Raw genomic sequence first — 24469 nt, 5'->3', positions numbered from 1 at the left:
TTAGTGTACCAGCATTTCACATTTGCAATGGCTTATCTCACGCTTACATTAGCCAGCGATCTTGCAATGTTAATCATTAAATACGGTACCTCGACAAATGTATTCCCGAAATTTCATTAGACTTACAGGCAAATTTCTCTTTCGGAGTGCTGCCCCGTGTTTTTCCGTTAAGTGATCCATTCTCATATAGTGATTTATATTCCGTAATAGGGTTTACATCATCTGATGTATTCCGAGCGCCATTCCTTGTGCTGTATGAATAAAGTAACTTGAAATTCAGTTCAAAGACAGTAAAAATGTAAACAAAGTAGGGAGTATATTTCACACATTTTATTTACACTGGTAGTAAAGCAAGAAGTTCGTTCATAAAACTAAGCATTGTGGGATAATGTCAGGTGATTTTTACTACATTGAAACACCAAGCTTTGTGTAGAATGATGTTTTATTTACAAAAACGCAAAAGTGACATACATACACTTCTGTTTGTGGACAGTACACTTGATTTAATGTTAAATAATGTGTAACAACAACCTCAAATAAATGGGAATTTGTATTTGAGCAGACGCTGAATGATAACATTCTTTGAAATCTCAGTTTGTTCTTTTGGAGGGTACAATATACATCGAAAGTCAACAAGCACACTCACATTCGTATATTCAGTTTACGTATAGGACTTTAGTAATTGTACGTAGAACTTTGCATAATATTGTAAACTAAATTACAAAATCAGTTACATTGACAATAAACTTGTGCACTAATTTCACCAAACTTTTCTGTGGATTTCGGTCTCTCCCGCTCTCAGTCCTCACCATTAAGAAGAAGAAATTCTCGACGGCCGTTTCAACTTCGGGCAGGCGACGACACGCACGGGTAGTCGCCATTCTTTCCAACGTACGCTCCACAGGAAAGTGGCGGGAAGGTCCTCCGACACGTGTAGCTCCGGACGTGCTCTTACGTTCACTTTTTAAGTCCCAGGTTCTTGAGTGCCTTCAGGTCTAAGTCACCGTAGTAATCTTCACTGCACATTTTATGTAAAATAAAGGTAATATTACTCGAGCGATTTCGAGACACTGCTCGCAGATCCTATTTTTCTTTTTTTTTCCAAAATGAATTCGTTCACAAACCAGGTTTTTAATAATAATTTTAAGAAGTATACAAGTTAGGACAGTGGCCGGAAGAATGAAACAGTAAATGGACAGTGCCCAGAAGAGTGTAAAAGAGTAAATGCCAGAGTAGTTTTCATCCATCAGAGAAGTTCAGTAGCAAAGGATAATTTCGTGTTAGCGGGAGTCTTTTTGTTCTTAGGAGTTGGTGCCGAACATTTCCGTCACCCGAGAAGGCGGATGCCGAATTAAGAAGTCAGTTTAATGCTACGTACCCATTTTCCAGGCGCTGAAATTTTATCGGAGTCTTATTTGTGGGTAAGTGAATGTTGTAAGAAATATGGCATCAAAAGGAGATGGACAAATTTACGAGTTTATAAGGGGAGAGAGAGGACATCTGCGAAACTGTTCGTCGGTTACAAATAGGGGGTACGCGGTTTTGGATGTCGGGTGTAGTCTTTTTCAAAAGTGTAGTTGCAGGGACAGTGAAGGCTCTACGAGCTTCCGCCTGTGAAACAGTTTCGAAGCGCAGAGAACAGAGAGACCGCTGTGGAGTGTGGCGTACCAGAGTCGGAGTGGCGACGGCGGCTGCGGGGCAGGCGCCGGGTGTGGGGCTGGGGTACGAGTGAGGACAGGGAGCGGCGCGCTTAGGCGGCGTCGGAGGGCCGGCCGGCGACGCCCGGCGCGGGCGGCCTCGGCTTGCCCGCCTTGGGCTGGCCTCCCGCGCGGCTGGACGAGCCGCCGCTGCTGCCGCCGCTGCCGTTGTTCAGGCCCGCCAGCAGCTCGCTCTTGCGGATGCTCTTCAGGTCCAGGTCTCCGTAGTAGTCCTCGCTGTGGGACGCCGTACAGTCGGCTCAAAGCGCATGCATGCACGTGCTCTCCTACCGCGCGGCTCACAATTTATGCTCACACTCGCGACTGTTGTTTTCAATCTCTCGATTACCTTTGGCCGTCATCACACGGGATGTGGAAGCTAACGTGGACTACATCTACATCTACATTTATACTCCGCAAGCCACCCAACGGTGTGTGGCGGAGGGCATTTTACGTGCCACTGTCATTACCTCCCTTTTCTATTCCAGTCGCGTATGGTTCACGGAAAGAACGACTGCCGGAAAGACTCCGTGCGCGCTCGAATCTCTCTAATTTTACATTCGTGATCTCCTCGATAGGTATAAGTAGGGGGAAGCAATATATTCGATACCTCATCCAGAATCGCACCCTCTCGAAACCTGGCGAGCAAGCTACACCGCGATGCAGAGCGCCTGTCTTGCAGTCTGCCACTTGAGTTTGCTATACATCTCCGTAACACTATCACGCTTACCAAATACCCCTGTGATGAAACGCGCCGCTCTTCTTTGGATCTTCTCTATCTCCTCCGTCAACCCGATCTGGTACGGATCCCACACTGATGAGCAATACTCAAGTATAGGTCGAACGAGTATTTTGTAAGCCATCTCCTTTGTTGATGGACTACATTTTCTAAGGACTCTCTCAATGAATCTCAACCTGGTACCCGCCTTACCAACAATTAATGTTATATGATCATTCCACTTCAAATCGTTCCGCACGCATACTCCCAGATATTTTACAGAAGTAACTGCAACCAGAGTTTGTTCCGCTATCATATAATCATACAATAAGGATCCTTCTTTCTATGTATTCGCAGTACATTACATTTGTCTATGTTAAGGTTCAGTTGCCACTCCCTGCACCAAGTGCCTATCCGCTGCAGATCTTCCTGCATTTCGCTACAATTTTCTAATGCTGCAACTTCTCTGTATACTACAGCATCATCCGCGAAAAGCCGCATGGAACTTCCGACACTATCTACTAGGTCATTTACATATATTGTGAAAAGCAATGGTCCCATAACACTCCTCTGTGGCACGCCAGAGGTTACTTTAACGTCTATAGACGTCTCTCCTTTGAGAACAACGTGCTGTGTTCTGTTTGCTAAAAACTCTTCAATCCAGCCACGCAGCTCGTCTGATATTCCGTAGGCTCTTACTTTGTTTATTAGGCGACAGTGCGGAACTGTATCGAATGCCTTCCGGAAGTCAAGGAAAATGGCATCTATCTGGGAGCCTGTATCTAATATTTTCTGGGTCTCATGAACAAATAGAGCGAGTTGGGTCTCACACGATCGCTGTTTCCGGAATCCATGTTGGTTCCTACAGAGTATGGATTCCAGAAATGACATGATACGCGAGCAGAAAACATGTTATAAAATTCTACAACAGATAGATGTCAGAGATATAGGCCTATAGTTTTGCGCATCTGCTCGACGACCCTTCTTGAAGACTGGGACTACCTGTGCTCTTTTCCAATCATTTGGAACCTTCCGTTCCTCTAGAGACTTGCGGTACACGGCTGTTAGAAGGAAGGAAGTTCTTTCGCGTACTCTGTGTAAAATCGAATTGGTATCCCGTCAGGTCCAGTGGACTTTCCTCTGTTGAGTGATTCCAGTTGCTTTTCTATTCCTTGGACACTTATTTCGATGTCAGCCATTTTTCCTTTTGTGCGAGGATTTAGAGAAGGAACTGCAGTGCGGTCTTCCTCTGTGAAACAGCTTTGGAAAAAGGTGTTTAGTATTTCAGCTTTACGCGTGTCATTCTCCGTTTCAATGCCATCATCATCCCGGAGTGTCTGGATATGCTGTTTCGAGCCACTTACTGATTTAACGTAAGACCAGAATTTCCTAGGATTTTCTGTCAGGTCGGAGGAGGACGAGTTTTATGACGTCATAACATCGAATTCGAGGCCCGTGAAAAAGGCCGTGGCGCGTACGTCATAGCACGTGACAATGCAGGTCTTACGAGTGCCAGCAGCCGTCTCCGGCGGGGAGCAAAAAACTATTTCAGACGAGTTGACTGCGCGTTTAAAGGCACGCGAGCCCTCGATAACACAACGACAAAGTTAGGACATTCACCTCTTCAATCACATACTGATTTCCCTAGTCCCTGCACCAGGCCAGTGTTCGCGATGTGTAGCGGACGAGTCGACTAGTGTGATGTCACGAGTTCGTTGCGGGGCCTGTGTTTCTCGTGGGCCCCGGTGACATTTCACGCTGTGTAGCATTCACGTGCGTGAACAACACATTAAGTCCCATCGGATTTTGTCGAAATATCAACCAATAAACTTCTGGATCGGTCTCTACCCAACACGAATGCAGCTCATCAAAGTTAAAGTGGCCTATTTTGCGGTTTTTGTATAAAATCTTGCAAACTATGAAAATGTTCTGCTTGAAAGCATCGGCACATCGCAGATGTATAAAAACGCGTCATTTCTGGCAAGATTCGTTATAGCTAAAGGTCGGGAACAAAAAAAATCTCAAGGTGTCTTGCTCGAGCAATTTCTGTGTTCGTCTCCGCAGCTGATGTAGAGACGAACTTGGAACATGTGGAGACTATCAACTTAGAAAAACGAATTTTGATGACACTGTGTCCCGTTCACACGCAGCATAGCTGTCAGTGTGTCGGTTTCTCCATTTCAGAACCTATGTTTCATTTTAAAATTTTGAATATAGCTGCTGTTCAGCAACAGCGAATGAGAATGAATGATCTGAGAAAACCAGCCAATCAGTTGCAGGTATAAGGGTTTATTAAGAGCCCTTGACCATGGTTTCAACGACTGTAAAATTGTCTTCTTCAGAAGTACATGCCGGCCGCGGTGTCCGAGCGGTTCTAGGCTCTTCAGTCCGGAACCGCGCGACTACTACGGTCGCAGGTTCGAATCCTGCCTCGGGTTTGGATGTGTGTGATACCCTTAGGTTAGTTAGGTTTAAGTAGTTCTAAGTTCTAGGGGACTTCTGACCTCAGATGTTGAGTCCCATAGTGCTCAGACCATTTGAACCATTTCGAAGTACATGGACGCGTAAAATCACATGTTGGTGACGACACATTTCAGAGAAAAGAAACGTCAAGTTACATGGCATGTGTAACCATCGCATGACAACAGCCACATACGGGTTGTTGCACTGCCTTTAATTCCACGTATATTTTAATGTGAAGACTTTTACGATTGGACCATCTCCAATGGGAATGTTTTTTAATGTATTTTATTTGGTTTTACTGATGGTCACACGTACCATGTTACTTCGCATGAGCTGCTTTGATCTGAAATTTATCGTCGCCAATATGTAATTCTACGTGTCCATGTACTTCTAAAGAAGACAATTTTACAAATATTGAAACCATGGCCAAGTGTTGGTAATAAACCTTTATACCTGCAACTGGTTGGCTGATTTTTTCAAATCATTCACTACGTTCAGTTCCTGGTTGGATATATTATTTTAACTTGCCTCGAATGTTCTAAACGTGGTTTGCTTTCCCAATATGCGATCAATGATGTTTTGTCAAGGAGGAAATGGAATATTACGGAAGTCAATCTCTTCGTCGCATGTTACTTTATTAGAATTGACTGTCGTTTTCAGGTTTACATTTATCGTCAGATCTAAAAATTACAGCAGCGACGTATAGGCGCTAAGTCAAGAGTCCGTTTGAACTTGGTGAGCGCTTTTTAATCTACTGATGCCTCCGTAGTATTCTTCGAGATATTCTCCGGTAATAAAGTTAACGCAATTACTTGAGGCGTGTCCATTTTCGGAAGCAAGAGGTGTGTGTCTTGGTACACAAGATGTAGCCGTAACTGCTGGAGAGTGCTACGTCGCGGACCACAACTGGCGAACACATCCAGTGTGATAAGTTTCTGAGTGTTCACCGGCTGCGATGAAAATATCATTTGCATCCACGTCCCATGTGAGGAAGGCTTTACTCAGATACCTTTCAATCGCGAGAGCTGACGCTGCGTTTATCATCGTAACCTGAAGTGTAACATACATCACAGCTAATGTTCGGATATTTTCCGAAGGGAATTTTTCACTGATGCAGGCGGCGCAAATCGCTGGAAAGTGCATAGCAGAGGGAATTTTTTTTTATCGTGGCATTATAATCCGTTCTAATCGCAGACGGAATGTGGGAAGGGTGATAGGTGTGAGAGTTACCACTAATCTAATTTCTGTACAGGTGATATATCTATGGGACTGCAAAATATTCGTAAATTCCGATTTTCCATACAGGTTCTTACAATTTTATACACTAGTTTTCGTTAGATATTTTCCTTAAGTGTCCGAGCGAGAGTCAATTAAGCCTGTGGCTCTTCGCGTTACCCTTCTTTGGCATACCTCACACTTGCAGATTATTCCACTATAGGTCGCAGAATAATTACACTAGCAATATCTTTCATGAAAACTGCAATTTGCTACTACCATGCAAGTTGTGTTTCGTATTCCCACATAGTTACTTCCAGGTATATCGCCGGGATTATTTCTTTGGCTAGTGTACTAGCGATTTCCTCCCCAGTCTGAGCTTGTGTTCCGTGTCAAATAAAATCGCACGTTAAATCCTAATCATCCTTACTTCCTATATATTTTCAGACATGACTAACTACAGTTATGATTCCTCGATCGTATACTCTAAGGTTAACTCATAAATACGTTTCGTGAAATTCACAACTTCACATTTCTCTATACTAAAAGTGATTTGCAAATCTTTCCACCAGGCTGATACGTTTCCGAACTCTGATCAGACTTTACTACAGCTTTTTTAGAGTATAACGCCTTCTCATTAATAACAGCGTCATCTGTGAAAATTTTGTGGGAGAAAGTAACTCTAAGTCTTTATTACAATATAGCACTAAACAATACTGGCACTCTCACACTACCGGTTCTCTTTATAATAAGGCATCGATTGCGTCTCTGAGTCAACAAATTGGAACATCTTTTACTCTTATCTGAATTCGTCAGAAAATGCAGCGAACCAATTGCGTCTTAGAAGTTTCCGTTATGTACTACGAACGAATTGTATTTCACCACAAATTGTGAGCCGCACGCTAGCGTTTTTGTTAGTAGGAACACACATTTATAAATTTAGTTCGAGTGAGAGAATTATTAATAAATCACACATTTTAATGCTAGTGTTTGCTTCAAGAGCTGTGAATTCATAGATGTGCAAAGAAAAGACAGCATGCTACTTTATACATTGTTCATCTCATGTTTTTAATGAATGTGTTTAATAGTTTTTGCCCTTTTTGTAGTGAAATATTAGCAGGATATAAAAGTACCATGTTACTTGGTAGGTTTTACTTCTGAAAGTTAACGAAGAAGTGTGATCAGTTTTAGAAAGTGCGAAAGTTACCTTAAAGTGTAATTTAAAAATAGATTGAAGACACAACTATACAAAATACAAACAGAGATGGACAGGTTGCATTATAGTAACATTTTAACACAAAATAGTATAAAAATATAAGAGTTAAAAATTCAACTCAGCAGATTGCAGTAAAATGAATTTTCTTTCCACTTTTTAAGATTGGAATCTTAATACTAGAGTTGTGGAACAATAAAAGTTTTTTGCTAATAAAATTAATAGATGAAATAGGACCTACTTTTTTGTAACGAATATGATCAACAATAACATTCTCATAAAAGTTATCTCATTAGTTAAATAAAGTTTTAATGGGCCCTGAGACCAATAAAAAGGCATTTTTGTTAATTTTTTCTGTTTGTATCCGAAACCGTTGATGATACCTGTCTTCTACTACTTGTATCGTAAAATACAAAAACTTCTTCGGTGTCCAAAGTATATGCCATAATGCGCGGCATAGAAAAAATGTTGTTTCTTGAGGCTAGTTTATCAAGTTCCTAGTTGCTCTAATAACGGTATCCTTGACACAAATAATTAAACTGTTAACTTCTAATAGCTCTAAAAATACATTATTTTAAGGTGTCAGACACGCTTGAAAATTATAGTAATCAGGGCGAAATGGTGTTTTTTCTTAAAAAGAGGTTATATTTGTTGAAGAAAAAAATCTCTTTGGAGGATGCCCTACTGAATTTATTCTACCTCAGCGCAGTTGCTTGAAAGTTGTCAACAGAATTGCGTGCTGCTACTGGCTATGAGGGTGAAACAAGTTTCAGGAAGAATTTCCGTTAGTATACAACAGTAATTTCTGTGGATATGGTTACGATAAGTCAAGCAACAAGTCATTAATTTAGCTACTATTACCGTGGAAATAACAGTTTTGCAGTGATGCATAGTCAGAAAAAAGAAAAACTTCACGAGAAGTTCGGCGCTCTTTTTACCATTTGTCTGTTTCACTTGATCTATAAGTTTGCATTTCTTTGCTGTACAAGTTACCGGAATCTTATTAGTCAACATTATTAATAATAATTTCTTAAATTTAAAGACAGAGGCAGTTATCTTTGCTGCTTATAGATTTTTTTCTCTCCAAAGGAGTCACAAGTTTTGACACTTTCAGTTTACAATTTCCATGTGCCAAATTGTTAATGATTTCTTCAATAATTGAATCCTTTGTCCCACTATATACACTGTCCTCTGCGTGCACTATAATTTTCTTTCTATTTTTCTATAACGTGGCTGACTTTGTACGGTCATGTTAAATGTACCCCATTTTCTTTAATGATGCATATGAAAGTTTCACCTGCTCTCGTAGCTATCAAATGCTTTTGTAGTATTTATTTTTCGTACCAGACACCGTTCTGAAACACTAGGCAAATGAACTTCGCAATGTATGGCCTAAGTGCTTACTCCAGAGAATCTTACGGCTGATGCTAGACACCTTCAACATGGATAATCTTTTGATTCACATAATGTAGCATCCACACTGAAGTCCTGTGAAAGTTCTTTCACTACTGTGATCAATTTTAAATTTACTGTGAGTTTTGTAGAAGTCTAAAAACTGTCTAGTTAATCTGGTTGGTGTCATTTTCTTAATACGCACATAGCATTTTAACCTGAATTTTTATATGCGAAAACATATTGGTATACTTTTAATTTCCTTATCTCTGCTTAGTCGGTTTGCTCCTTATTCACTGTAGTTACGGCCTAAAATATTCCTGATTACTCTTCGTTTCCTCTTTCGTCTCTCTTTCTGTTTAAAATAAGTGTTTCGGTCCAGCTTAAATATTTGAACTTAGTAATAATTCGGCTTTTTTTTTACCGAAATGACTCCTTTCAAATACGAAGTATAAAAATATGGCGTTCCGTGCAGAGAGAAGTGTCATTCTGCAAGTACTATGTGCAGAAATACTTCAGCTAAATGACGCGTTTCGTTATCACTTTGCATTCGCCTGTGCTCTTATCCTTGGTAAGTTGTAACAACATGTCGAAATCTGGCAGAGATATATTTATCTTTTACTAAACCTTTTTAGGTTACTCACCATCCGGGAACATCTTCAGGGTCCTCACAGTTGCCCGAGCCGTCGGAGTCTCCGATCTTGAAGACAGTGCCGATGGGACATCCGTACTCACGGGCCACGCCCTCCAAGCAGACGTAGTATTTTCGGCAGTCTTCGGGATGAGCGTGCCTCGAGAAAGATCCCGCGTTCGCAAGTTCTCCTGGCGCCGGGCAGTTGAATCCGTTTGCCACTTCTGCAACACACACATCTCAGTTTCTTACCCTCCCTGCAACAGGCAACGCGTAGCGCGTCATATGCTTCCTGGACTTCATCGACATACTCCTTGCTTCTGTGTCGTTGACACTGGATCAAGTGACAGTCGGTCAAGACACACCATACATATTTTAACTTATTGCCACTCTGAACAAACACAGAGATCAAGAATTTCAGGTCACGTAATCGAACTTGGCTTTTCAAGAATAGGGTTGGGTTGGGTTGTTTTGGGAAAGGAGACCAGACAGCGAGGTCATCGGTCTCTCGGATTAGGGACGGACGGGGAAGGAAGTCGGCCGTGCCCTTTCAGAGGAACCATCCCGGCATTTGCCTGGACCGATTTAGGGAAATCATGGAAAATCTAAATCAGGATGGCCGGACGCGGGATTAAACCGCCGTCCTCCCGAATGCGAGTCCAGTGTGCTAGCCACTGCGCCACCTCGCTCGGTTTTCAAGAATAAAAAGACAATATTTTGATATTATCATCTGAGGTGGAGCTGATGGATGTTGTTATTCTACAGTCTGTGCACGAAAAATGATATCAACAAACTCTGAGGATTTAACGTACCGTCGACGGAGAGGTCATTAGAGATGGAGCCCGGTCTCGGGTTTGGGAAGGATGGGAAACGAAATCGGTCATGTCCTTCCAAAGGAGCCGTACTGGCATTCGCCCTATAAGCGATTTAGGGAAATCACGAAGAATTTGAATCTGGATGGCTAGACGGGGTTTTCAACCGCCGCCCTCGCGACAGAATTTAAACGTTGCCAAGTAGGTGGGTACATGGCTTTCCTCCTTTCAAGATGAGTTAAACTGTGTGGGACGTAAGTTGTCGTGGAACTTTAAAATCATGTTTACTGGCTTCGATAGGCTCTAAACTCCAATTCTCTCCTCTCCCTTCTCCCCAACAACCATTTTTTATGCACGGTTGCCGGAGATCACCGACCTCCAGAAGTCATTCTCAGTGTACTCCTCAATACGTGGCACCTGTGCAGTGGTAACATTATGTTGCAGAATATGCTGACATTTTATTAACATCCACCAGAATACATTAATTCGTACGCCAGGCTGGCAATGCACATAGATGTGTCTAATGGGATTGTAGGAGGAATTTTCGTTCATGAAATGAAACAGATGATCAGTATTATGCTCTGTTGTATGTGTATAGTAGTGAGTTTCACAGAGTCTGTCCCAGTTTACCGAAAAGAAAGGACAAGTCACCGATAAAGAATCTTCCCGTACTCTTCCCGTTTGAAAAATTGTTGCATTTAACACATACGAGTGAAATGTGTTGAGGTGGAGCACGACTGTTAGCTACTACGATGTATTTAACTATTCAGTACTTAAAGCAGAGAGGGGAGATTCAGTGTTCAAATGAAGTTATAACAAGGAAAAAAACATTTGAGATACGTAAAGAGTCCAACAGATTTCCTTTCGTTCCTGTTTGTATCCGGTGTCTGCAAAGTGTGAGGTAGCACGACATTTGGTAATGCCGTGGTTAAGAGCTCACTCGAAGCCAGTATGACAAAGTGATAACAATATGGGGAGGCAATATTATAAATAAGTCCTTGAAAACGTGTTACCTCGATCCTCTGCGAACATCTGTTACAAAGTGAGAGTGCTTCATTGTGTGGACCATTATAGCTGAGCGGCGTTCGCAGTGAGTTTGTTGTGAGGTTATGTTAGAATTGCACGGTAGCACTGACCTTCGATCTTGCATTCTGGCACTTGGTCGGCCCACATGCAGACACGCGCATCACGGTCGTATGCGAGTCCCGGTGAGCACTGGTAGCGGCTTGCTTCTCCGTTCCAGCAGTTCCAGAAGACGTCGCATTTGGCCTCGTCGGGGAAGATTCCGTACAGGCGCGGGCAGTGAGGTGCGCTGATTGGTGGTTCTAAGAACATCCATACAAAAGGTGCTCCAGATAAACTTAAAAACTTACAGCCTGATACGCATAGTATAACAAAATTCAGCAAGTTTTCTTGGCCGTTGTCACTGAAAGTAATGTCTTCTCAGTGACTGGGTCGCGTCATATTCATCTTCAACTTCTTGAGATTCGTCGTTCAGCTGTAATTTTCGTCGAAAGTCTTCTGGTATCCCCAGATGACTGAACACTGAACCGAGTGATCAACCACCTGCGGACGTCTGAAGATTATTGACGAAGATCCCTGGAGAGGGGTTGAAACGCCGAGTTTGGAGAAGAAGTTGAAGAGGAATATGAGGTGGTCCTATCATCCAGGAGAATTTAAGTTCAACATATAGGGAAAATATAATATATAGTCCTACGTCAGTCAGCTTTGTGACTGTCGCAGAATTATACTTCTTTCATTTTAGTCAACAGTCGCGGTCCTCGCACCTTAGTCTATAATGGATATAACTGTTATTCAACGTATAATATTACTTGCGGTATTCAAACGTTTCAGTTTCGTCACATCGAGTCACGTTACTAAAGTGACAATTTTGGTGCTTAAATACGGCGAAAATCTAGGAATTTGCTAGTATGACATAGCCTGACAATCTAGAAGATTCGATAGGAGAACGAGAAGAATTAAGAAACGTTATCGTTGTCGTTTTTTGTGTTGAACTGTCTCACTTTTGCGATTGTCTCAAGCGACAAAACTACTTTTTATTCCTCTAATAGTTCTAAACAATGTAAGAAGTGTCACTGCATTACTCACCGAGTTGCGTGCGCTCGTTACACTCGACGTTGTGGATATAGTCGCAGTTCTCGGTGAGGAACTTCGAGTCGGTAGCGTCGAAAGCCAGTCCGTTGCCGCACGTCTTCAGCTCCGCGACGCCGTTGTCACATTTCCAATATTTGTCGCACGACCGACTGTGTGGGTAGAATCCGTAGTCGTCCGGACACTTGAAGCTCTCCTGGGCGGTAACTGTAATCATAAGAAGAATGCTGTTACAGACTGCAATCGCAGTCAAGAAAGGGTATTTGTAAAGATTAAGCTTTATGTTATACAAAGAATGGGCCTCTGTTGCACATTTCTCTGTGTGGATGACTAGGAATACTTCAAAACTAGGTGCTTCGTAAACTGGTGGTAGTCGACGAGGTATTAGACGAGGTTTTGTGCATTGAAAGTATGAAGGAGGTAGCATTAGGGTTTAACGCCCCTTCGACGACGGCGCCGTTACTGACAAAGCACAAGCTCGAAATGAAGAAATCGACCAAGGAATCATGCCGGCATTTGCCTCACGATATTTAACGAATCCACACAAAAAATAAATCTGGATTTCAGGCGAGGATTTGAACTGTCGGAAGTACTGAGGTGTGACGCTCGTTCCATGATTACATTTCGCTGTCGATTGAAAATGACTGAAGATAGTGTTTTGATACTAATTTCTTTCTATTACACGGATTACATGAGGTATTTTATTTTTAAACTTAGAAGCGCCAACTATCTGAATTTAACACCTAATGTAAGAGTGAAAAGTATGGCGCTGTAGCTTCCATAATTTTCAGGAAAATCCTTTGCTGAGTTGAGTTGCTGTTGAAAGGAGCCTTGAGAGTGATGGTGAAAGGCTGATCGAGTGCAGTTGTGGTACTTGTGGCTCATAGGGTCGAAAGGTTTGTTTAGGCGCAAAAATGGAACATTTCTATCACATACTGTTCAAGATAGGGCTTACTTGAAACTGCCTAAACTTTTCTAGGTGCGATCGGAACAACCGCGACAATGTTGGTGTCTGCTTTAGGAGCGTAAGGAAGTCCCGATCCAACAGTGTTCAAACTAACAGGCACAAGCATTTCATGCCAAGAATCCTATCTCCTACATACCTGTGTCGCAATGATATTCTACCTACATCGAAGTTGTTCACTCCAAATCCAAATGTTGTTGTGACAATCTGGTTAGGCTTTGCTTCGACTTGATAATTCTCTAATGATCGAAACCGTTAGCACTGAGCATAAAAATAAACAGCTGATGGTCATGTGCAATGAAGTTTCACAATTCTAGCTCCAACATCATTAGGAGCATTGAAGGGTGTTTTAGCCACGTCACACCAGCGTTACAGTCGGAGACTGCTTCGGCAAATTATGCAGAACACCACGAGTGTAGATGTTTAATCTACGCGTTTCAGGAACTTCGTCAGCGGAATCTAAAGCTTTTTCAGTATCAAAAGTTTCAAGATTTGTTACTGTGCGTTACAATTTGGTATATTTGTAAGAGACGATTGCAATACAGCTAGTTTTAATTTCACATTTTCTATGCTTTTTTGAAAATGTTTTGCATATACAAAACATATCCTTCTCAGCCACCGATACAGATGTGTCGGAACGAAATTCGTGTTAATGAGCTTTTGACATCATTCTTTCACTGAAAATTATACTTTTTCCGAATGGAATGATCGAAAGGTACAATTTGCTTCACAGACTCTGAATATGAATTTCGAGTATGGTGGAAATAATCTCTCAGTTTGAAGACTAGGAACCGTGTAAACTGAGAAGTAAAAACGAATAAATTAAAATGCCACTTGCAGGCAGACGATACATATTCTCGGACCCGAACAACACAGATGCTCAGAGATGTTGCAGCACATTATAAGCGGAGCTGAAGTATCTAGCGTTTTACCGCGTTTCTAGTCAGTGATGTTCCTCAAATTTCATTGTAAGCTAATCACCCTAAGCCAGTTACTTACACCACTAACTGTTGGTCACGTAACTTTGTTGATGTAATTAACTTTTGTGATACGGACTTCCTGGCAGATCAAATTTGTATGACGGACGAAGACTCGAACTCGGGACCTTTGCTTTCGCGGATAAGTGCTCTACCATCTGAACTACCCAAGCACGACGAACGACCCTTCCTCACAGCCTTAATTCCGCCAGTAGCTCTTTTCCTACCGTCCAAACTTGGCAGAAACTCTTCTGCAGACCTTGCAGAACTTTTGTGACGCTTTACTACATTTTATAGTGTAAAGAAGATATTCGTGTTTTGAAGGTTAATTTGATCAGAGAATACTCTTAATGAAACTCGGTTGCTACTAATCTATGACTGTGAATCCTTCGTGACGCTACCCGATCACTGATTTCTTCCTGAAATGTTATCCTACGTTTTTTCCACGAAAATTTAGCGAAGCAAATCCGTGGTGTAGAACACGAGCGTTGTGGCGGTCGAAGGGAAGGAAGATCTTTATTTCTGAATGCGGTGGTAAAAAAATAAAAAAAAAAGTTCTAGCGTTATCGCAGGGTCGTGGAAACGCTATAGTCTTCTCCTACGTGCGAATGAACTTTCGTAAACTGTTTAATTTTTTTCTGCGCATCTTAAATGCACATCTCCTTTGGTTGGCTAGTGGTGAGAGACTGGACCGGCATTCTGGAGGATGGAGGTTCAAATCTCCGTCGGGCTATTCTTATTTAGGTTTCCACGGTTCCCCTAATTCGCTTACGGGACGATTCCTTTGGAAACGGTGCGGCCGATTTTCCCTCGTCATCCTTTCCCAAACCGAGCTTGTGTTCCACCTATGATGGCCACGTCCTCGGCTGGGCGTTAAATATTTATCTTCTTTCGTTGTCGAGTGAAAGCCCCAAAACAGGAAGTGTGAAACAGCGAGTGAGAAGTTTTATCGATGATTCACTTCTGTAAGAGTTTAGCGATATATCAGTTCTGTGTATGCAACAAAATACAATAATTTTATTTATTGCGTTTCCATGCTCTCGGAAGCGAAGCAGGAAAGTAGTTGCATGGAAGTTATGCGATTAACAGCTGGGGGCAAACTTTTGTATTTGACGCTTTTTCAGCTGTCACTTTTACAGTTTGTTTTATCAAGCATCTTATCATTTGGCCTGATGAGGACGAGTACACCCTGATTCGAGATCTTTCCCATAGCGAAAAACCTTAGATGGATACCAGGAATCGAACCGACGACCTCTACGTTAGTAGCCAAGAACGCTGGTCACTTGACCACGGAGGCAGTCTGTGTGGAGCCGGCGGCTGCCGGCGAGCGAGAACGAGGGAGTGCGTCTCGTGAAGGGGTTGACCTTCGGCCTAGCCAAGGCCGCCGACTGTTTCCGGTTTCACTCACATTCGTAGCCTTCCACACCCTTTTCCTCGGCGCTATGGTACAGATCTAAAAAAAAAAAAAAATCACAAGGAAGCCGGTGCTTATTCGCCTTCTAAACTCTGATACTAACTAGCATAGCGACTAAGTTTCAGGCTATACAAGCAAACGTCCAGGGTTCGACTCTCAGTTAGACGTAGAATATTTTCCGATAATTAATACGCTGACTTCCAAAAGCGTTAAATCTATGTCAGATAACCTGTCGTGGTTTATATTCCACATTATGCTGTAGACTCCATTACAGCTAGCTGTATGAACCGGTTCTAGCCCACAGGAAGGCATAATATCTCCACTAGGACCATGGCTAGTAAAGCAATTGGTATTCAAATCCACCTTCAGGTTGAGGATAGCAGTGTTCCAACAACACGATCCACAACATGTATTTCTCCTGCTTGTTAGCTCAGTTTTAGATACTGGAAACTTCGAATAAATACAGAGGTTTGGTGAAATGACACTATATTGGAGAAACTGGAGTCGTACTGGGCAAAAACAGATTTAAAAATCTGTATTCTTCCCACTACAACATTTCAAGGAATACTGGGGCTGTTACTGAGACAAGGTGCTGTGTGACAATGTTCCCAAACTTATTCACCTGAGACAACACCCGTCTCGAGTGAACTACGATGTCGATGATGGAACGTCAAATCCGAGGGAAACGAAATTGAGAACCCAACAAAAAGCAAAAAGGCACAGCAGCTAGCTAGATGAGATCTATAATTTTCTTCTTGACTTAAATTTTTAAAAAGCAGCAGCTAGTCATTGTGAAAACGTGGGGCTGCAAGTAACATGTGCCCGCCCATTAGCAGAATAAAAAGAAATTTTTGCACCAGCATCCAACAGTTACTTATCAGTTGCGTAAATTATTTCAGACCTAGTAGAGTGGTGATTAATACAGCTACATCTTTCGCGAGACGTTCCTAATTTGAGAATAAAATTTAGAGGCGTGTATAACTCTTTAGCGTGTACTAAGCGAGTTGACGTAATGGTTAAGGCACTGGAGTCTCATTCGGAAGGAGAAAGGAGGGGAGACAGGGGTTTAACGTCTCGTCGATGTCGAGGTTATTGGAGACAGAGCAGAGCGCAAGCCCGGAAAGAGAAAGGATAGGGAAGGATATTGGCGTTGTGCTTTCAAAGGAACCATCCCAGCATTTGTCTTAAGCGACTGAGAGAAATCACGGAAAACCTAACTCTGGTTAGCAGGAAGGCGATTTGAACCGCGGCCCTCCCGCATACGAGTCCTGAGCGTTACCGCTGCACCACTTTGCCTGGTCACTCGGAAAGAGCGGGTATCAAATTCCTGTTCGGCCATCGCGGTGTAGGTTTTCTGTGGTTTCCCTGAATCGAGTAAGGCGATTGGCGGAATGCTTCCTTTTGCAAGGAAACGGCCGATTAGGTTTTCCAAATGGTTCAAAATGGTTCAAATGGCTCTGAGCACTATGGGACTCAACATCTTAGGTCATAAGTCCCTTAGAACTTAGAACTACTTAAACCTAACTAATTTAAGGACATCACACACACCCATGCCCGAGGCAGGATTCGAACCTGCGACCGTAGCAGTCCCGCGGTTCCGGGCTGCAGCGCCAGAACCGCACGGCCACCGCGGCCGGCTAGGTTTTCCATCCTTGGCTTATCCGTTCTCGCGCTCAGCCCCTGATGTTGGCGTCGACAGGACGCTGGACTCAAATCTGCCTTTCTACTTTCTCCCACCAGAAACTGGACAATAGGGTCTAGACTATCATGACGACGAAGTGAATACAAATTTCACGCTTTTGCCTCTTCTCAAGTCTTTACCTGAATCCTCACAGTTTTGTAGGATATTATTCTTCGAATGAGACACACTCTGTCTCTATCTTCTCATTAAATTTCTTTCTACAGGTGAGAAGCACCTGCCTCTGCGCACATCTGTGGAAGGAAATCAATCGAGCTCAGATTGACCCGTTCAGAGCTAACGGATATATTTGTCTTTCCTCTCGATGCTGTTGGTGGCTGGAGAAGATCACGAAAAGATTGGCAGTAAAGGCTCAGCCCAGCTACGATGATGCTGTTGTAGCCTCAGTCTTAAGACGCTGGTCTGCATAACTCCTGCAACCTAAGTCCATCTGAACCTGTTTATTGTATTCAAGCCATGGTCACACTATTTTTACTCCTTACACTTCGCTCCAGTTCCAAATGCATTATTCTTTGAAGCCTCAGGATGTGTCCTATCACAATATGAATGAGGATATCACTTCGGCAGACCATTACATGAATGCTTACAGAAATGTATAGAATACTGTACACGGAAAGATACGGAGTAAGTCTCTCTCTTCTAACGCCCACATGTCTAAAAATAAATTAATCGAGCTCAGATTGTCCTGTTCGGAGGAAACAGGTGTATCTGCTAATCCTTTTAAAAGAATTACGTGATGGCAACGGTCGTGAAATGATTATCAGGAAGGCTCAGTCAAGCTGGGACAATATGAATTCACACTCTGGCTCAGTGCACCATGGTTCACTACCCACGTTAAACTATAGGTTCTCCTGTAACTGGCTGGCTAAGTCAGTTCAAAGGCTGGAGGAAGACAATGGCATAGCACCTCCAACAGGATCGTGAATAGTAAAGCATCCCTTTGCCCCATTCTCTCAGAGCATTTCATGAATTCTTACACAGTGGATACCGTGCGCAATTATTTCATTCCGCAAGAGAAAAGCTCAGGTCTTTGGAGAGACCAGGTTGACCAGTTCAGAGGTAATGGGAGTATCTACTTTTCCTCTCGGCAGAGCTACCGGCTGGGGAAGGTCGTGATGAGGTTACCAAAAGAGAGACAGTCCAGTTATTCCATGTCTTTCTCGTCTTAACTGGGCCAGACCGGTTTCAGAGCAGAGCAGCACACGACCAGAGATCCACGGCGCGAGCTGAGCTCTGGGATGGCGGCGACAGCCGTTCGCAACCCGGTTTGGAATGCGTGGCCTTGTGCAGGCAGCTCACGCCATTGGTCAAGAACACGCGGCCAACGGCGCTCCTCCTCCGCGATGTGCCTACGTGGCTGCCGCAGTCCATAAGGCAGCCACGCCCCAAACCGCCACGTATCTGCGCTCCGTTCCTTCCATCTACTAAAAGAACCTCGCAGCTCAGGAACTAATGCTTTGCAGTTTTCCCCGAAAACGATCCAAACGTTTTTCTGTCCATGTCAGTCGACATAGCAAATACAATACCGTACCTCATCTGCCGAACCGGGCATTAGACAACACGATCTCAAAGAATTAAAAAAAAAAAAAATCATACAGAAACTGAAGACCAACCAAAAGGCCACGCCAAACAGTAAATACGTTATACGTAAGAAAAATGTAAGCTGCAAATTGTGCGCATGTAGCATGGAATACGTTGGACAGATCATAAGAATTGTTAAACAACGACGTGAAGAACACAAGTATTACTTTCCTCCCAAGCAGCCAACTAAGTCCGATATCGCCGAAGACTGAGAGCTAAAACGAAATGCGACGATGGTAGTATCTTGGTGCAGGCACCGAACTTTTGGGACAGTGTAATATGGGAGGCAATCGAGATTACAGTTGCGGATAAATGTATTAACAAGGGCAGAGGCTTTAGTTCGAGTAAAGCGAAGGATACAGCGATAGATTTACTTGAATCACGTCGCAAAACTTACCAGTGCTCCCTCGAATCATAGCTAATGTCTGCTATGCTTTTTTGAGAGAAGGACATCATTGTCTTACGGTATTTTCCTTACAACTTTTTTCACGGTTTGGCATAGCGATTTGGTTGATCTTAAAACAAATTTTTGTGTGACTGTTTCATTCTTTCACTACACTGGTAAACAGTTGCTATGGCGAAGCGAAGAGCGAAGCGTCTCTCCTGCACCATTTGGTTCGAATTTTAACAGCAAGTAGTAGAATCTTCAACATTATAGCTCGACTCTCAGATTGAACTGTAGGTAAATACTGTATTAAGCGCGAAAATTATTCGGTGGTCACGCCGATTTCTTGAGTAGTCTGATAATTTGTCACTCAGTTTACAAGTCCTTTAGCTGCGATCCAGTCCATTGTGACTGCATCCGCGTGTTGTGTAATAGTGGTAGGCCTACAGATGCTGGTGAACACTCCGTAAGTATCTGGTTTGAAGCCCGAAGTGTATGCAGCGTTCATAAGTGAGCGGGCGATGTATATGGATGGGACTAGGGCAGGGCTGTGTCGACATTCATGCCGTCAGAGCGGGTGCAGATCGGTGCTGGTGTAAGGGCTGAATGCACGAACGAAAGCTGCTCTGGGACCACACCCTGTCGAGAAAGCTGCAGGCTTTCACTTTCCGCATTCCCCGCCATGTTTATTCTCCACTTCTACTGTCATTTACACGCCCTAAACGTTTCATAAGCTACTACGCACGAGCATTGTTGGCACGGCACACGTGTCGCAAGACAGCGTACTCACAACGAATACGTACAAACTTGTCGGTACCTTATTATGTCATTGTATTGGGTAACAAATGCAATGCTTACGATTTTGTTTTGAGCAGATGGTAGTTAGTTATATCTTTGAAGCGGCACTCCAAAAATATCAGATTCGCTGTTTAATGGAACGTAAATGTCTGAACATGGTGTAAGGGTATGAAATGGATCGACTATATACGCTCAGATGTGGGTAAAACAAATGGTTGGCTGCGATCTGCAGTCCGTCTATTACACCTCAAAATATGGGAGCTGTATCAGGTAAGACTTGAGGGTGACAACGATCGTATACAAAGGAGGGCGCTGTGAACGGCCACAGGGGTGTTGACTGGCGAGAGTGTGTAACAGAAATGTCAGAAAATGTTAACTAACGAAACTCGATAACGGGCGCCGTGCATCTCGCGAGAACCATCTCAGGAAACTTCAAGAACCGTCTATCAGGGCTGGAACTACGAACATCCTTTAGCCTCCTACTTACCTGTAGCGTAGATAACGCACAGATAAAATAAGGCAAGTAACAGCTTACGATTTGGCGTACGAGCAATCATTCTTCAGCGACTGGAACGGACGAGGCTCTAATATATGGTACAATAAAGCACCCTCTGCGACACACTTCACGATGATACGCAGAGTATAGATGTAGAAAGAAACGCGGTAGGTAAGCGGATGGTATGGTGGACGCCTCGTGCTACACTAAGCGGCAATTTGCATCCGTGTCTGTGCATATCCTCTCCTACAAGCAGTTCTTCCTCAGAAATACGTATAGGCTCTTGTCGGAGCGAGCGTAACAATTTCTCACACAGTCTCTGCTCATGCGCGAAAAAGGTGGTGCTTTCTAAATCGTCGAAAGTATGCTGTAAACTCCAGACAGTCAGTCTGAAATAATAGTATTCGCTAAGAAGAAATATTTCCCATAAATAAAATGCAAAAATGAAAAGGCTGTAGATGACAATCTGAAGACTAAAGATAACAGGAGATAAACTGTGTTCTCTGTCACATAGCCCCAACGCTTAGGTCAGATACTAACGCCTATATTGCAGTAAGACTGGCTGACTCGATCGCCCTCGCTCCGCAGCTGGGGCACAGCTTCGAGTAGTTCCAACAACACACGAAATTTCATCACGAAGTGAAACCGGTGTTCGACTTTCTTCCGTGTTGGGCAGGGCAATACTTTCACCGAATCGTTACATGGACCGTTTGTAAAGGTCATCCAGTCACTCCCTCTGATGCAACAAGCTGCCACGGCTCGTGCCCGCCTGTCAAGTGACAAGCACAAAGTGCCGACAAAACGAGCTCTTCTGTCATCGGAAAGAATTCGAGAGAGTCACGTACCAGGCCTGCTGCACCACTGCAGGCAGCTTCTGCGGATCTGCGGAGAATGAACTGGGATAAATCGTCGCTCATATTTGTCTGAACCGGAGCGATTGCGAAAATTAGTCGTTTCTGTAGCGTAGTTCTTGAAGCGTTCGAGTATCATACGCTTAAGTCCTTCAGGTACAGCAATCAGGTTTTTAAAGGCTACAGCTGCTGAATTTTCGGTTCAGAAAGGTGTTAAAACGACATGGTGCTCCGAATTGGTACTACATGGTGTGACAATTGTCAAACCTGTTGCCGAAGGCACACTTGCTTATACACAACAAAAAAATTAAATGAATGAAGTTCTTTGCACATCAGACAGACAGCTGCTAGGGTGTTGTGCTACCTAGATACGCACTAACAGCGGAGCTGGAAGAGAAACACGACCTGAATTTCTGTGACCCGCATGTGGGAGAAATTTAACAGCGAGAGTTGTTCCAGCGTGTGGGGCAGTGAAGGGACAGATGAGGAACGGCACGCCTTCGCTTGGGTTTCAAATCAAGACAACAGGATTAGCCACTCCCTGTCAAACCAGCGCTACAAAATCAGATTCACATGCTCTCTAAGCTTAAACTTGAAGGTTGCTATTTGTTATAACGTACGGCAATAATGCAGCTAAGCAGATGTGAAGCCACGACTGTTAGTATATGTCCTACAAACAGAAACTCTATCTCATAATTGCAAATAGATAACCATAATGGGGCAGCACCAATAACTATTCAATAAAGACGGTCTATAATGATGCCCTATTTTGAGCTTAGTCTGTTTGATAAGGCAAGCAAGTTAATTTTTCCGTTGCGTGTCACTGGAGACTTTATCTACAACAGACTCTTTCTCTTCATTTCTAAGAAAGAAAGTGAACTATCCTTAGCGGCCCTAAGCCAAAATTTCTGTGTAGAAACGCTCAGTGTGTGCATATGTTGTGTCACCTGCTCCAGTATTCAGTTCTAGCACCTGCATCCAGTTGAGACATGGCCCAATACTCACCTGGACAACGAAAAAAGCGATCACATTCTAGTGTTATACAGTAATCTAGAACTTATTTTGCGTCGTGAGAAAAATATCATGGAGTTAGTGTACAGTCCAACAAAAATAAAAATAAACTTACAATTCTAGCCGTAATTGTTTTAGAAAACACTTTTCTGGACCCGCCTCTTACTGATTCTGTTCCAACTTATCCACAAGCAAGCAGTAAGAAGACTTCAACTCACTTATTACACCCAAGCAAACTGCGAACCCTTTGCAGACAACGCCCTCTTTTCTTCAGTCAAAGCAAGAACTGCGTAGTTTTCTAGAAGTCGGGCTTGCTTAGTGTTGTAGTAAGAACACAGTAGAGAGAATGGCTTCCGGCGACGATTACTGGGTGGACATAAACGTAGTACGTAACTATGACGATTCGACTTCTCATTTAGAGCTTAACGTAACTGATCTAAAAAAAATTCGCTTAGCAGTAGCCAAAGGAAAGGCGTTAGCCTACTGGGTTGAAATGATCTGACGCGGAAGCTGTCGTTTGTCTTATTTAAGTTGCACCGAAGGCTCTCTTTCTCTCATCAGGAGTCGACGGAAGCCTGGGTGTGTTGCAAAACACGCCGCTTTCGTCTCACACTTTCCCCGGACAATAAAGTGTGCTGCCAGTGATCTACATTCCGGCGGACCGTTCCAGCGATACTTTTTCAAACACTTCCACGCCTATTTCTCTGTCACGCTTGCACAAAACGTTCATTTTTATCTCTGGGTGAAAGTAGACACAGTGTTCCACTTCAGTTGTTGGGCTGGAACGGTTTTGGACACTCGTCGAGGGGAGATGGTAATTAAGCTGTTGAGGCTAGCAAGATCGCTGTAGACTGCAGATATTCTCTGCAAATGACGTTTACTCGATCTTACAATGCTGCATCATTGCGTAAATTAAATGGAGATAATCTACTAACATCTTGAAGCACCGAGCATATCATTTATGTTCAAAATCACGTATTAGAACGAGAGGACTAAGAATCACAAGTATCTTAGGAATTAAAGGCATAGAGAGTAAACACTTTGGAGTAAACATAAAATTTAAATCAATAGTTACTGTGTGCATTTTTTGAAAAGCTACTTTCTGTCCCTCAGAAATGACTTTTATCGGTTTTACTTTCAGTATCCGGGCTCCCATGGTCTCAAAACATTTCCAAGGCAGCCCTTTAAATTTTAGTAAGATACATTAGGTACTAGTTAGAAGCTACTTTCGACAGATGGAAGACAACTCTGACACCTGTTGTACTTTGTACTAGAGTAGGCGAGCCACGATATCTGGGAGGTACGGGAAGAGGAATAGATAAACAGATCTACATTGGCCCATATTACCATCCAGAGATCTGTGGAAGGCCACAAAAATTGTACAGCCGACATTTTTTCCATAACAGACTGGCGAATTTGAATAGAACTTGATAGATTTTCGTCCATAGGACGTAGATCAAACGAAATTAGTATTTTCTTGCTAGACAAAGAATGTAGCGACAACACCCGAAATTCTAACGAAATTTTGAAATACAACATCGAAGCTCATAGCTTAAAGGTTTATAAAACGTCCGAGAACTTGTCGCTGTGTCTAGCTGTGTCTGGTAGGGTGATTGGTAGTGTAGGCAGGCCGGAACACGAGAGCGACAGAGACGATCCGCAGGAAGCACTGGTACGTACCCGCGGCGGCGGCGGCGAGCACTAAGACGCACAGGCGGAGCATGCTGATGCTGAGGGCTGGCGGCACACTGGCTTACTAAAGGCTGCGGCGGCGCGCAGCCCGCTTTATACCCCGGCGCGTGACCTACTCTGACGCGCGACACTTTCACACCAATCTTCCGTTCCGGCCGGCGCGTTTTTATCCGAGTAACCTTCGGCGTGGCGGTGGCGGTGCCGACGCTGGGGGAGGCCCAGGTAGCATCCCCCTGTCAGATGGCTCCCGCCAGCGGGACGCGCGCCCTCGCCCGTCTACGTCACCGTCGTCAGGGCCGGGCGCGCTGCTGAACCACTGACGGCGACGGGTTCCGCCGCAGCCGAGCT

The 24469-nt window shown here is 43.4% G+C and overlaps 1 protein-coding gene across 2 annotated transcripts; it reads right to left on the bottom strand.

Moving 5' to 3' along the window:
* Nucleotides 1-424: 424 nt before the first annotated feature.
* LOC124554835 (protein obstructor-E) lies at nucleotides 425-24263 on the bottom strand. Of its 2 annotated transcripts, none has more exons than XM_047128498.1 (5): nucleotides 24110-24263; nucleotides 12251-12460; nucleotides 11278-11466; nucleotides 9343-9553; nucleotides 425-1934 (listed from the first exon to the last, which is right to left on the bottom strand). In XM_047128498.1, exons 1-5 carry the CDS (start codon nucleotides 24150-24152, stop codon nucleotides 1751-1753), a joined length of 837 nt encoding a protein of 278 aa, XP_046984454.1. In that variant the 5' UTR covers nucleotides 24153-24263; the 3' UTR covers nucleotides 425-1750. The 2 variants fall into 2 exon arrangements, with proteins under 2 accessions (XP_046984454.1, XP_046984455.1); XM_047128499.1 differs by having other exon boundaries at nucleotides 425-1018.
* Between the last annotated feature and the right edge of the window lie 206 nt (nucleotides 24264-24469).

Source organism: Schistocerca americana, chromosome X (assembly GCF_021461395.2).
Source record: "Schistocerca americana isolate TAMUIC-IGC-003095 chromosome X, iqSchAmer2.1, whole genome shotgun sequence".
Classification (NCBI taxonomy): Eukaryota; Metazoa; Arthropoda; class Insecta; order Orthoptera; family Acrididae; genus Schistocerca; species Schistocerca americana.
This window is presented reverse-complemented; position numbering and strand designations above follow the sequence as displayed.